Source organism: Trachypithecus francoisi, unplaced genomic scaffold (genome assembly GCF_009764315.1).
Source record: "Trachypithecus francoisi isolate TF-2019V2 unplaced genomic scaffold, Tfra_2.0 Lachesis_group10, whole genome shotgun sequence".
NCBI lineage: Eukaryota > Metazoa > Chordata > Mammalia > Primates > Cercopithecidae > Trachypithecus > Trachypithecus francoisi.
In genome coordinates this window covers 96,109,965-96,125,637 of record NW_022681455.1, presented here as the reverse complement: position 1 = coordinate 96,125,637, position 15,673 = coordinate 96,109,965, and the positions used below count along the sequence as shown (strand labels likewise).

Genomic DNA, 15,673 nt, shown 5'->3' with positions numbered 1-15,673 from the left:
CTCCTTTTTGCCTTTTGGAAAAAGTTCCACTGCCTTATCTCAGCACAGGATGCCTCTCACATTCTGAATTTTATGGTCTCCTACAGCCCCTTTGCTTGGACCCTGAAAATTTCTGCAGATCTTGTACTCTCTGCTACTGATTCTTGCTTCTGTGCTGTCACTTTTGCTATTCTTATGACCTGGAATTTCCCTAAGACACAACTCTAGCACCGCCTGCTACAGGGAGCCCTCTCTGATCTACCCACATGGGGCTCTGTGCATGATTTATCTGCTAGGTTATGAGATGCCCTTGTCTCATTCATCTCTATAAACCCAACCATCCCCTGAAGGCCTACATGTGCCAGATCCTCATCTAAGCACCAGGCATACAAATATGAATAAGCAGTTATTGCCTCCTGTCTCAAAAGTTACTCATCCCCTGAAAAATCATTTCAATAAACATGGCAAATGTAGTGATGGATAGGTTAGGAAAGGCATTTTTTAGGGCCTGATATCTTGAGTGATAGACAAGAGTTAACCAGGTCAGAAAGATGAGAGAGGGGGAAGAGCCCAAGGCTGAGCCTCAGGGAGACAGGGTGTGCTTGGATTATGTGCAGCTAGTGTAGGGTGATGGTGCAGAGAGGTGGGGTGAGATGAAGACAGGGAGGTAGAGGACTTGAATTTACCTAGAAGGAAATGAGGAGCCACTAAAAGGCTTTCCATGAGCATGCAATAGGTGCTCAATAAATGTTTCCTTATCAACACATAATCCCTCTACCCATTAGACTGAGAGCTCCTCCCGAGCAGGACTATTCCTTCTCTGTTTTCCATTGTTCTTTCCTGGAACTTAGTAGGACCATGTATGATTCTGATCAATGAATAAATGAATGAACGAATGAGTGCAACCAAGATATAATAGTAACAAAACAAAATGGATCTTTTCATTCATACAAAACTGTTTTTCACTCCCCTGGTTCCAGAGAGTGTTGAGGATTCAGATGGGCTCTGAGTAAGGGTCTGGATTCAGCCTCTGCTTAGTAGCAGAACTATGTGTTGGTGCCACCTGGTGGCCATGGTGCTCATATTATCAGTTAGAAATCTTCCTCCGTTGTTGCTAAGGCACCTGTCAGGCCGGGAAAGGGGAGAGGGAACTTAGAATGGGCAGAAATACTCTGCTCAATGAACATATCTAACCACCAGCTCAGTGGTGCCTCTGCGAATGCCATCCCCAGGTCTGTCTGTCTTCCTCCTGCAAGACCTGAGTCCTGAGTCCCCACAACTTGAGCCAAGGGAGTAACTAATATCAGACCATAGAACATAGATGCCCTTATCTGTGGCCTCGCTGTCCAGGGTGCTTTCCACAGGGATGGTCTTGTTCTCAGCAGATGAGGGAACCTGGGGCAAGGAAGCTGCAGAGAGGGAGGCAGTGATCAGTATCTCCTCAATGTCCTTCCCATCCTCTCCCTAAGAGAACCATGATTCTGTTCAGGGCAGCAACGTACCCAGCAAAAGTTCTTACTTCTCCAGACTCTCTTATAGTCACAGGTTGCTGTGTTGCACAGATTTAGCCAATGGGGTGTAGGCAGACTGTGGAGGGGTTCCAGGGAAACCACTCTTCTCCAGCGTGACAAGAGATGATTCAACTGTCTTCTGCCTTTACCTTTTCTCTCCCTCCCCCTTCCTCCTGCCTGAAACGTGGGCAAGGTGTCTGCAGGTGGCTTCACCATCTTTTCTCTATGAGGATGAGCACTACATGCTATGGATAGTGGAACAAGAAGCTGGAAGGCATCTGATTTTTTAATTACTTTTTAAAGCAGCTTCAGAGCCATCTGAGGCTTCTGGACACATCCAGGCAGGGGCCACTGTTGAAGTCCTTCTCTAGGACTAAAGTTAATTCTCCATCTTCTTCCTGCTCAACACCTTCTCCCTGACCCATTGCCTGTTTGTTACAAGAGGATAAGAAAACCCCATTTATGAAGAAACAATAGTTACATTTCTGTTAGATGCAGTCACTTGCATCCTAACATATATGTGCCTAATCTTTTTGCTTTTGGCTAGTAAGCCCAGGCTAAACCTGTATCTGGCATAAAGAACCAAAGAGTACAGGATTGGGGTGTTTCTGGAGAAAGCCAGGACAGGTACTTTTCCTAGGAGACAGGGAGCCTCTGTCCAAACTGAACTCCCTCTTACTATGTGATCTAGAGCAAGTTGTTTGCTTCCTAGCACATTGTAGGCACTTAAATGTGTGTGTGTATATATATACGTATACGTATATGTACATGTGTACATGTACATACGCACATGTACATGTATACATGTGTACATGTACATACGCACATGTACATGTACATGTGTACATGTACATACGCACATGTACATGTATACATGTGTACATGTACATACGCACATGTACATGTACGTATGCACATGTACACATGTATACATGTGTCTAGACACATGTACATGTGTATATACACACATCTACATGTATATACACACACGTCTACATGCACACACACGTGTGCACACACACGTCTGCATGTATATTCACGTGTGTATATACATACACACGTCTGCATGTACATACACGTGTGTATACACACACATCTACATGTACATACACGTGTGTATACACACATCTACATGTATATACACGTGTGTATATACACACATCTACATGTATATACACGTGTGTATATACACACATCTACATGTATATACACGTGTGTATATACACACATCTACATGTATATACACGTGTATACACATACACACATCTACATGTATATACACGTGTATACACATACACACATCTACATGTATATACAAGTGTGTATACACACACATCTACATGTATATACACACGTGTATATGCATACACACATCTGCATGTATATACACGTGTGTATATACACACATCTACATGTATATACACGTGTGTATATACATACACATATATACATGTATATACACGTGTGTATATACATGCACATATATACATGTATATACACATACATACATGTATACATGTATATACATATACATATATACACATATGTGTGTATATATACACACATATACATTTACATATTTTTGTTAAAAATAGGCATATATGTGTATAACACATATGTGTGTGTTAAATTACATATATGTGTACAACTTACCTATGTATACACATAAGTAAAGATATTTATTTAGTATTATGCATTTGCAATTGAAGAAGGGATGGAAGTAGAGGAGGACTCACGTCCATACCAGCCTGACCGTGTTATGCCATGTGGCCAGGAACCAGGGAAGGGCGCAGATCATTGAATGGTTAAAGACACAGACTGGAACCAGACTTCCTGGGTTCAAATCCCAGTTCCAACAACTAGTAAGTTATTTCATCTTTTCGTGTCTTAGTTTCCCCCATTTATAAACGAGAATAATCATGCTATCTCATGGAGTCATTAGGAGGGTTCAGTGACTGATATTTGTAAAGCACTCAGAACAGTAACTGACACAAGGTAAACCAACCTATTTGCTAACTAAAGGCAGCGCAGCCAATTGGCCTTGTCCAAGGTGCTGATGCTCTAAAGCCTTGGAGGGCATGTGTGACCGGGATGTGGCCTTATCCTCTCAACTGTTTTAATGAAGCCACATACTCTTTGTGCTGTGTTGTACTTCCAACTCCAAAACTCAAGGACAAGGGCTCCACAAATGTAGCTGTGGAGCCCCAGATTCCCTAATCTTGTCTCTGACACTCCCTGGTCTGGCTCTGCAGCTCATTTGACAGGCCAGAGCTGCAATGCTCTCCTTATGTGAGTGGGTATGCCTCAAATGCTGGCCCTACACTGTCCCTTCTCCCCTTGATAGGGGATTGTTACTACCAAGTGACTGCAGATGTGGGTCAGGGGTCAAAGGCAACTACAAGGGGGCAGTTTGGTTGCCGTGGTGCAAGAAAAGAGATTTAGCAGGGTCCTGGGAATGGCTCGAGGTGGACGGCAGGCAGGTGCCCTGTTGCTGGGCTGACTGTGACCAGGTGCTACGGCTGTGTTAGGCCTGTCTTCTTCTGACTCCATGTCTGTCCCTCCTGGGCTGGGGTCTGGACTGCAGCCTGGAGCTGCAGGGGTGCGAGGAGTACTCCCCACCTAACAACTATCCTTTGCTGCAGAGATGGTGGCTCTGTGACTCCTGGGCATTCCAGGCTGTGGCCCTTCCTGGGCCTTCTCTGGGGACAGGGTGGTCCTCTTTGATGTACTGCAGCCCAACCCTTACCCTCATGCCCTGCTAGTCTGACCCAACCCAGCCTTCCTCAGGCCTGAGGCTGGCAGAGCTGGTAGCTGATAAGCAGGACACCAGGACCCAGACAGTTGCCAGCTCTTTGAGGAGTCTGCCTCTGTCTCCTCCCTTTCCAGGTCATAGCCAAGACTAGGGCCAGGCTAGAGTAACATCTACCATGCCACTGGTCTAATGGGGGCTGACAGCCGAGGGCTTACAGGGGAGCTGGGTCCTGCAGGAGGAAAGGTCTGTGGAGCCCGGGATTTCCAGAAGCTTGAACTTCCTGCCCAGGTGGTTGCATGCACTCGGGCCCAGGGAAAACTGGATTTGGCTACCCAGATCCAAATTCAAGGACATCATCCAAAGGAGGGCACCATCCTAAGGAGGGGATCCAAGAGGACGAGGAAACAGACACCGATTTGGCTTTGTGAAAACACGGTGGTAGTCGGGTTGCCTTTGAAATGGGCAGAGGTGATGAGAGGAGGAAATAGACATTCATCCTGTAACAGACATGAACCAAATATACAATAGGATAAACGGTGTAACTGGTACTATTCTGAATACAATATTAACATTTAATTCTCCCCATGGTCTTATCAGGGGTCACTACTGTCTTTCCCATTTATCAAAGATAAACGGAGGCAAAGGGAAGTTATGTAACTTGCCCAGGGATTCACACTGTGGAGTGCTGGAACCAGGGATTGAATCCAGGTACTGCAGCCACAGAGAGTTGCTCTAAGTGTACATCACCTTGTTTCATCTTCCTGAAAACTCCCTTGTGGGAATCGTATTCTCACTCTTCAGAAACAAGAAAGCCTTTGGAAGTTTTACATAACTTGTCCAAGTTTTCACAGCAGTCAGTGGTAAAGCTGAGACTCAAACCCAGGTCTAGTCTAACTTCAGACCCTTCACTCTTTCCACCATACCAAAGGTCTGCAAACCACAGACCTCAGACCAAATCCAACCCACCACCTGATATTTATAAATAAGATTACTTTCATGCTACAACAGCAGTTGAGAAGTTGCGACAGAGACCTTTACAGAAATAGTTTGCCAAGCCCTGCACTAAACTTATAGGATGAACAAAAGGCAGCAACTCTCACCTTTATCTGTCACTGTCTGCCTGACAAAGTAGCCATTTATGTCTTCATATGAATTAGCCCATCAACTTCATGCAGGCTCCCTGAGTGTATCCCATAGAGTCAGAAACAGAAAGGACTTTAGAAAATCACCCAATCCAACATCCTAATTTTACAGCTGGGAGAGTCAAGGCTTAGCAATGACTTTTCCAACATGACTCAGTCATCACATCAGAGTAGTTGGTCTCAAGTGGGCACTGGGATACCAGAACTTTTCCTGAGCATTGATCCCTAACAGCATTGATCCTTCCAGTCCTGTTTGAGACTGTGTGACGAAGCAATGTTCCCAGTCCCCTGCAAGAAGCTCCCATTAGGTGACCAAGTCCTTATAACTCTGCAGTCTCTTCCCATAGTTCTTTGGTACCCGTCAGGACTTGTCTGGTCCCTACTCTACCCTATTTCCATAGGGCAGCGAATATAATGTGAAGAGCATTGACCCAGGCATGAGGGGACCTGACTTTGTCCATCAGTAGCTGCGTGACCTTAGGTGCGTCACTTCTCAACTCCAGCCTCAGTTGTCTCATCTACCTAGTGTGCACGGTGTTCTTGTTGCTGCCTATCTTGCAGGCTCATTGTCAGGGGAAAAAAATGAGGTATTTGCTGTGGGATGATTGATATGAAAAGTCAAGCCAGGCCCAGTGACCTGCACCTGTGATCCCAGCTACTCAGGAAGCTGAGGCAGGAGGTTTGCTTGAGACCAGGAGTTTGAGACCAGCCTAGGCAACCTAGCGAGTCACTGTTTCTACCAAAAATAAAATTAGCCAACTGTGGTGGCATGCACTTGTAATCCCATCTACTCAGAAGGCTGAGGTGGGAGGATCACTTTGAGCCCAGGAGGTCAAGACTGCTGTAAGCTGTCATCGCACCACTGCACTCCAGCCTGGGTGATAGAATGAGACGCTCTCTCAGAAACAGACAAAAAAACAAAGTCAACATAATGCAGGGCAATTGAGATTCAGAAATAAGGTCTATTGTCATCCTCATTTAGTTTGGGGTGAAGGGCAGAGACCTATGCCATGTATCATCAGAAGAGAGAGGCCCCACGGTAATATATACTTGTGGGTTTTAAATATTTGAAAACTTGATGAATGTATGGATCCTCTTTCCCCCAAATTGAGCACAAATTCATTCAAACAAAAGTTTGAATTTAATCTCAGAAGATTCTGAAAAATTTTGAAGCCCATTCGTGAGCACTCAGTTCTGAGCACTCCCAAGCCACTGTAGAGAGGAACAAATGGAGCCCCAGAGAGAGACTACGTGTATCAGTGCCTTTGGGGAGGAGATAAAAATGAAGCTATCCAATCTCCAGAAGTAGGATGGGGTGCAATTAAATTGGGGAAAATTCAGAAGCCCACCAAGTGCCTAAGGTGAGGCTTATCTGTGTTCCTTTGGCTTCTCCTGCCGTGTTGTCAGCCTAGGGGACAGGGTGGAAGCCTGGGCCACCAGATCCTCCATCACCCCCACAAAAGAGTTGCCCTTTCCCTCTCTGGACCAGCTGCTCTCCCCTCCTCCCACAGGACCACTGCTCACCAGATCTCGTCAGGCACAAGGGAATGCCGGAAGTGCAGCTGCCTTCTGTTTGACTCACTATAATAAAGCCCAACTCCAATTTTGGGTTGAAACAAAATGATCAGAATGATAATAGCCTCTCTGGGATATCTGCCCAACTCTAATTTGTGAGGCTAAACCACTCCTACCCCAGGGTCCTTGGCATGAATATATTTGCATCTCCCAGTGCTGCTGTACAAGGCTGGTTTATGACTGTCAAAAAAAAAAAAAAAAAAAAAAAAGCAAAAAACAAACAAACAAAAAACCTAGGAGCTCCAAATGGAAGTGATCTTAGAGGTTGTGCAACCTCCCTCCCCCCAATTCCACCTGACATTGCATCCCCAGGAGACATTGCCTCCTATCTGCTTGCATATCTCCACAGCTGGGATTACCACTTCCAGCAACAGCCCATTCTCTGTTCTGGTCGAATGTTGCAAGTTATCTTCCTGGACTTCCTACCATTGGCACCATTTCAGCACTTGGACCCACCACACACTCTCTGAGAGGCTTTACATATTTGAAGACATTGACTGAACAGTTATTTGACAACACCTCTTTTATATTGGTATCACTATCTACTTGCTGGCTTGCATTAAAAATAATCACCTGCAAGTTCACATCTTCCCCAAACAATGACAATATTCAGTTTACATCTTCCTCAGACAAAGACTTAGATCTTCTAAGGGTCTAAATGTGAATGTATCCCTCTCCCCAGAAAACTTCACACACGCACCAAATTGTGCATTTAATTCAATCCAACAGGAGGTTCTGAGTCCCTCGAAACTCAGCCTTAGAAATGAAAACTAAACTGATCTAAACTTGGTATCACTTGGTGACCTCTTTTTATTTAAAAATACATGTTAATCTCAAAGCTAAGATTACAGATTTAACCCCTTCCAATCTCCTTTTCCATAGGTTATAAAAAGAGTTATTTGATGAAAAGATGGGTCACTATGACCAGACGCTCTTCTTTACTAGTAGGAAGTTGATCATAGACTCACCCACCTCCCTTACATAATTTGTAGCATTCCACCTTCATGAAGAAAGTATTCAGAACTCTACTACCAGAGACACAGCCCAGGAAATATTCTTTATTATTCTGGACACTTATATTTCCATGAGGAGAACAACTTTTAAAATAAATCCAAATCAGACACAGAAATCTGCATGACATTGGAACAGTCCATGACACAGAGAGGACACAATTGAAACAGTCTTTATTTACACAGAAGCAGAGAGACAGAGGGATGAGGGCAGGCACCCCAAAGTGACTTCACATTCACCAATGTTTCAGTGGCTTCTGAGACCACAGCAGAGCTGTGGATCCAGGGACTCACAGGGTACGACAGTGTGTTACCTCCAAAACAAAAGGGTTGGATTAAAAACAAATACCAAGTGTTTCTGGCATCAGCTGAAAAATATCTGAGAAAGAGGAACTATTGAATGTCCAGAAAAATCAAAGTTCTGGAGGCTAGAAATCTGACATTTCTCTGATAGAGAGATCATTGCTCATCAGTTCAGTTTGGAAAATTCTTATGGTTAAGTGATGTGCTTCCTTCATTGTAAATTTAACAGGAGAGCATCATTATGAGACATGTAGGGCTTTCTTTAATGGAATGGAAACTTTCATGATCTGATATAACTCCTGATTTTAAAGACAGAGAATCTTGAAGCCCCAAAAGATGAAGCCACTATCCCCAGGCCACTCAGCTAGTCAGCTGCAGACCCAAGTCTGTAAAACTCTATGCTGTGCTTTTTCCACCGTACCACACACCTTCTCTGTTTTTCTCTCTGTGACTTTCAAAGGAAATAAACAAATGAAGTGAGTTCAATGGGCTTCTTTACTAAGAGATGATTTCTTTGGTAAGAATGCTTCAGTCTCACATTAGTAAGGCTGGAAAACAGATCATATAGCAGGAACTGGCTCCCATCTGAGTGGTAACTCCCTTTGAGAATTAAGGCAGCTTCAGGGATTTCTGTTCAGCAGGATATCTGGCAAGAGTTGGTAGCTCTCCTTCTCCCTTGTCTCGTTTTCATCTAGAATGAAGGCTAAAAGGTGGGTGCTAAATAACTAGACATTGAGTAGATGTAAATGTGATGTTCTCAAACTAATATTTTACATTTCATGAAAAACAATAATTCTTTAAAAACCTGACAAAATATCAAAAGTGTCAAGTGTCATATACAGTACACAGCACCCTTGTCCCGGGTGACCTCTGCTATTTAAAAACAAGCTGCACAAAGGAAGTCAAAGATGACTTAACATAAAGCACATACTCTCTCTCCATTATATGTGGGTGAAAAGGTAAACCCAAATGGTCTCCGAGCACCTCCCCGAGAACTTCCAAGGGCTTTCTGGGTACCCCCACCCTCCCAGGGGACCCAGGCTTGGAGCCAAGTTCTCATCCCAGATTCAGGAGCCAACTTCTGCCACAAGGCAGAACCACTGCGCTGGTTTGGTGTTGGTTCAGCTAGCACCACATCCCCGATTCACGCCGGGACAAATGTCTGGAGGCAGAAGGGGCCACATGCAGATGGCAAAGAGGAAATGGCAGGCTGTCTCGGAAGCATGCCCCTGCTCTAATGCACAAGGCTTTGCTGACTGTTTGCTCTCATTTCAGAGAAGAAGACTCAGCTTTTCACATCCAACTGTTCCAAAGAGTGATTATTTTCATCAAAAGAGAGTAGCTAAATAATTTCCTCTCTGGAAACCAGCTAGAGGAAAATAAATGGCATTCTCTCCCCTCTTCCCATCCTCCAACACATTGTTCTTTTGCTAAGAAATTTTCCTTTGCCGTTTGAATGAGTTTTTACAAATGACAGCCCTGGGTTGGGTGAACCATATTGTGCAGGGAATTTCAAAATAACCTGGGCTGAGAGTCAGGGGATGTGAACTGAAGGTCCAACTTGATCTCTTAGTTGCTAAGAAACCTTGAGCAAGAGTGACTAAAATGCTGGGTCTTGGTTTTTTCACCTGGGAAATGTGGAGACAGAAGCTATAGCCCTGCAGTCCTCACTGGGCAGATGGCAGGTAATGTGCATAAAAGTGCTTTATTACAAAAAAAAAGGGGGAAAAGAAAAATGGTAACACGTAGGAAGAAGTTACCTTTTATGGGAGGATTTAAAGTCACTAATGGGACCCAGAGCCCGACCTGATTGTTCTCCTCTATTCTCAAGCCTCACTGTTCACAGGGCTCCAAGACACCTGCCACCTGGGCTGTCTCAGGCATTCTGCTGACCTTTTTATATGGAAAGATTCAAAGTCTCTCAATTTTCCCTCTTTTCTCTATAGAATGACCTGAGGACCCTGACCCAGCAAGGAAACCTCAGAACCCTGGGAGACAAAACCATCTTCCTGCTCCACCTTCCTGCATGAACCCTCTTCATGCAGGATCCACCAGGCTCAATGACACCCCAGTTTGAGGCAAAGCACCTTCTTGACGTGCGAGTGCAGTGACTTCTTTATTTTTTCCCAAGATCCTTCAACAGAAGCTCCCACAGTCAGAATAAGAATCCCTCCAACAAGGGTATAAGAGACTCTAATGATAAACAGAAACCCCTCCCAAAGATGCCACCAATTTAGCAAACTAGGAATCACTTCTCTTACTGAACTATGAGTAACCACCACCACCACCACCAGAGGGCACCAAGTGCAAGTTTGTATCAGAAGTAGATCCAAGTAGAAACCTAGAAAGTCTCCGAAACCACCAACCTGTCCCATCCACTCTCAATATTCTCCCCTCCACTTGAGAGAGTATTTCTGGGCTGCTTGTCTCGCCCTACCCTCCAAGGTGCTACATCTAGTGCATGAGAGTTTTTGCAGCCAACTCTCCATTTCTCAAGACCCCTGGTCCACTCCAGGTGGGACTCCCACAGGGAGGCTGTGCAGGTGTCCACAAACAATAAATTAACATGACAGCCTGTCAGGCTCCCTTTGGGCACCCACCTGGCCTTGTGAGGAGAGCACGGTGAAGACACACATGTGGCCTCACTTGGTCCCTGTCCCCGTTTCCCCAGGCAGATCTCAGCAAGTACAGATGGGTTTCTGGGCTCCGTGTCTTACAGACCAAGAGCAGCATGAGGCCTCAGTAGATGTGGCTTGCCACGTGGCCTCTACCAGCTTATCTGATGTAGGTACCTCCTAGAACCTGCTCACTAAGGTTCATTTACCCTCTTCCTCCTGGCTCCCATAGCTCTGGGCCATCTGACCACCAAAAGCTGGAGGAATGTTCCAGAACACACAAACCAAACTCAGATTGCCCAGAGTGAAAATCAACTATGAATGTTTCTACTCAAAATCCCTCAAAGCATCTATCCACTGACTTCATTTTAGGGACAAATAAATCTAACTCCCAGGCTGAGGCTCAGACATGAGAGGGCTGTCTAGGGTGGGCAAGAGGAGGGTCTATGTACCTTCCCTAACCACCCCACTAAACTCAGCTGGATTTTGTTTGATTTTTGGGTTTTTTGGGTGTCTGATCAAAAGCCCATCCTCTCTCTGATTTGGTGGACTAAGAATTTCTGTGCCCAAAGTCTAGGCAAATGTGGTGGAGGTTTCCGACCTCATGAACCTAGCTTCGGCAGGATCCCAAAGTGGGAGAGATTTCCCCCAAAACAACGGGGACAGAACAGAAGTCATTTTCCTGTTTGTTCCTCTCCTCTGAGCTAACAGCCCCCAGGCCAGATGCACAGAAGGTGAACAAAAACTACAGTCACGAAATCATTTGTAATTGGGAAAAGAAGAGAGGATAAGAAATGACAGCTTCCAGGGGAGGAATCCCAAGACGGTGTCCGGGGTGGGAGCGAAGTGGATGCCTGTGACCTGGACATTGGCATGGGGTTCCTCCTTCTCCTCCAGGCAGGCTCAGATGGCCAGCCAGTGTTGCAACTGCAGAGAAAGATGGTGAGGACTTGATGACATGGTGGGGACCGACAGGAGCAAGGGCCAACTGGCGGGGGCAGCAGGAAGCCGAAAGGAGGCAGAAAAATGCCCCCTTCCTTCACGGACCTCAGGGAACATGTAGGTCGATTCCCTAATTGTCACAGAGGCCCAGAAAGGGCAGCAGAACCTCCCCAAAGTCACACAGCAAGCCTGAGGCCATGGGCTCGCAGGGAGCCTCCCTGTCCCCCATCCCGATGTTTCTAAAGGGAAAAGGCAGCTCACACTGGGTTTCTGGGTTTTCTGGCTGTGAGGTCCAGCCTTGGGCAGTGCACAGCAGGAAACAGTCAGGGCCCGCCTTTGTGATCTCCACCCCAGAGGTTTAGGCTGCACCCACCTGGAACTGTCTGACATCCCTCTGAGCCACCAGGTGGTGCTCGTTCTCTGGCGTGATGCCATAAGCCAGTCTCTGAAAGGAAGAGAAAGGGAGGAGGCCTCAGCTTGGCCCCGGGACACCCTTCTGGCAGCCTGATTGCACCCCCAGATGAGGGCCACCTGCTATTTGACCCTGCAGCCCCACGTGGATAGTATTCAGGGTCTGTACAAGACACCTCCAGCCTTGTTTGTGGAGCTGGTCCATTGAGTCATTCATTCAGCCACTGTTTCTTGAGCTGCCTACTGTGGTCAGACATGGGGCTAGGCCCTGTGGATCCAGACTTGAAGGAGACCCATGCAGTCTCTACTTTGGGGGAGCTTACAGCCCATGTAAGGGATTGGAAATGAAAAAACACACACATCGTCTTAGACCCAGAATGGAGAAAGTACGGCAGGGAGAGTGTGGAAGGAAGCCTCTGGCCCTGCAGGGAATCAGGGAAGCCCTCCTGCGGTGGAGGCACTTGTGGGGTCTCAAGCCATGTGTTCTGAACCAACAATTGATCACTGATAGCGGGAAGCCTCTCCACTCCCCAAATGTGGAGAATAGAAGGCTCAGGCCCCAGTTCCCATGTCTAGAATGAGGTCACCGAACACTGATCCTCCCAGTGACCAGGAACAGAGGTCCCCAGACTTAGGGATTTCATAGACAGGAAACGTATCACAAAGAATGAGAGTGAGGACTCTCTGTCTGGCATGCCCTTCCTTGAGTTTCTGCGCAGCTCCCAAGGATGCCATCCATCCTCATTTTGTTTACCTGCCCTTCGTTAGAATGTGAACTCCATAAGGGTAGGAATTTTTGTCTAGCGCCTCGAATACTGCCCAGCATATATCTGCGTCCCAATAAACACCTTCCAAGTGAGTGGATAAAGGAATGAAGGAATGAAATCTTTGTTTTGTAAAGTAAGGATATGAGGAAAAGACTACCACTATTAGTTTACGAAAGAAAGAGTATTTTAATCAAACAGGAATGACATAATTTCAGAATTATGGGCAGTTTCCTAAATATTTATATAAATGTGTGTGTATGTATATATGTATGTATATATACACACATGTACATATATACACATGTATAAATATTGGCATATATGCAGAATGCATAGAAAGAAAATATAGTTCAGAAATCTTTGGTTTAGGCTGATCAGATTATTAGGTTCTGGAAAGAGGCAGGTGAAAACCAGAAGGAGGAGATCACAGTGTGATTGGATGGGGAGAGCTGGGACATCTGGGGAAATGACAAAGCTTAGACGGAGACACGAGAGTGAGCTGGGTCCAGGCAGTCTGTCTAATCAATCCTTAGTGAACTCCAGGGCTGAGCTCACCCCCAAGTAACATGTACTGAACACTTCCTGCGTGCCAGACACTGTGCTAAGTACTTCCTTTTTTCCAGGGTAGGTAATACTATTCTCAAGATACAGATGTGGAAACTGAGGCTCATGGTGGAAAATAACCTGGGCAATGAGGTGGGTCCATCTGACCCTAGTGTCTGTGTCCTTCTGTCTCCCTGCCCCCACCCCAACAGGAATGAGAGTCCTCCCGTCAACCCCCTCAGCCACCTCCCACCCTATTCCCTTGGGGAGGCCCAAAGCTCACCTCCCAAAGAGAGCCCTGCGTGCTGAGGAACTTGTAGATGACGTAGATGGGCACCAGGACCATGGAGGACAGGGCAATGCCCCACCCCACCCAGTTGGCCCAGGGCGGGAAGATGTAGTCGTCGTACGTGAGTGGCTTGAAGTTAATGATGCTGACCACAACCACGAACTAGAGATGGGCAGGGAAGGAAGAGAAAGGAAGACAGGGCAGGAGAGAGACAAGAAAGGAAAGAAAGAAGGAGGTAGAAGAAAAGTGGGAGAGAAATGAAGAGCAGTGCGCATCACAGCAAAGGGAGGAAATAAGGAAGGAGAGAAAGAGAGAAAGATATGGAGAAATGAGAAAGAATCAAGAAGCAAGTGGTAATCAAAAGGAGGCAGATATGACAGGGAGCAAGAAAAGAGTAAGAACAGAACGTGACTTTGGAGGAGGCATAACAACCCCCAGGGACCTGGCCCCAGCTCAAGAACCCCCGAGTAAGGTGGATGTCTGCCACATTGTCCACAGGGCCAAGCAGCCCAAGTGACCCTTCTGAATGACCAGGGCCTCTGGATCCCAGAGCCTCCTCCCATAAGAAGCAAATATCCCCACCCAGCTCCATCCTGGACACAGCCCCCTCCCCACACACAGGGCTTCCCTGCAAACACTACACACCAGGAGGAAGGCAGGACTGACGAACTTCCAGCATAGTCTCCAGTATAGACCCGGCCTGAACCCCATCATCTGCTGGATGTCATTGCTGAACCTGTCCACTCCTGTGCACACACAGAGCAGGGCTGTTACCATGGCCCCCGCGATAGCCCAGCCAGGGCCAGGTCCTCCCATGAGGTTCTGGCCCGAGCTGGAGAACAGGGCAGTGAGGCGAGATGCTGACACACAGAACTTGGGAGACTTGGGGATAGGCACTTTGTAATGCAGAACAAGGGAGAGGACAAACTCTAGGACAGTATCCCCTTTCATGTGCCACCCCAATTAACCTATCAGAGGGAAACCTGGGCTCAAAGAGGTGAGGGGATTTGCCCCAAGTTCCAGAGCTAGTTGGCCTGACTCCAAAGCCCAGCTCTTTCCTCTTGCTCTGAAAATAACAACAACAACTATGCATACAGCACATTCCCTGACTTCAATCTGATAGGAGAGCCCAGACTCTTCCATTGACTCTCTTTCTGAGTGGCAGCAGAGTGAGAACGAACATGTTGGTGTGACACTTGTGGGGAAAAACAAACAATGAACACATTTAAGGGTTTGTAAAATATTCTCTCGGTTCATTCCTGAATAAGTTTGCCAGAAAAAATACAGGATACCCAGTTAAGTTGGAATTTCACATAAATAATGAAAAAAACTAGTATAAGTATGTCTGATGCAATAGTTGGGCTATACTTACACTAAATAATTGTTATTTATCTGAAATTCAAGTTTAAGTAGGCAACCTGTGTTGTGTTTGCTAAATCTGGCAACCCCCTGGCAGAATGAATTATATGACTCAGGGGTCAGCATTTTCCTAAGGGTTCCTCTTTCAGGAGCTGATGCTGGATACCTCAGCGGCCTTTGCAGCCTCCTGTTAAAGGCAGGTTCATCCAAAGGTGAGCCAAGGATTGAGATTTGGTCCCAAAAACTGACTTGCTGGACTCTGGAATTTTCGGTGGCTGTTCTGGAAATGGAAGGCCTCTCTGCACCTCCAGGTTAAAGGATTCTAGGAGGACTGGGAGCTGAGGCTTTTCCACACACTCACATACCATAAAACCAGGAAACTCCGATGGCTTCCATGAGGACAGCAAAAAGGATGGAGGTGCCCGCAGCAAAGGTGTCCAGGAGGGTCAGCACATAAATTCCACCCTGGTACAGG

General features: G+C 46.2%; 1 protein-coding gene across 2 annotated transcripts in view; it reads right to left on the bottom strand.

Moving 5' to 3' along the window:
- Window positions 1-8,126: 8,126 nt before the first annotated feature.
- SLC6A2 (solute carrier family 6 member 2) overlaps window positions 8,127-15,673 on the bottom strand; it is a 49,011-nt gene continuing 41,464 nt past the window's right edge. Inside the window, exons 10-14 of one of the 2 annotated variants that reach the window (XM_033218435.1) lie at window positions 15,564-15,663; window positions 14,485-14,585; window positions 13,834-14,001; window positions 12,203-12,274; window positions 8,127-8,963 (exon numbers count right to left, since the gene is read on the bottom strand). In XM_033218435.1, coding sequence (XP_033074326.1) covers window positions 8,907-8,963; window positions 12,203-12,274; window positions 13,834-14,001; window positions 14,485-14,585; window positions 15,564-15,663 — 498 coding nt within the window. In that variant the 3' untranslated portion in view covers window positions 8,127-8,906. Of the gene's footprint in view, window positions 8,964-10,370; window positions 11,815-12,202; window positions 12,275-13,833; window positions 14,002-14,484; window positions 14,586-15,563; window positions 15,664-15,673 lie in introns of those variants that run through there. The other variant, XM_033218434.1, reaches the window with a different exon arrangement.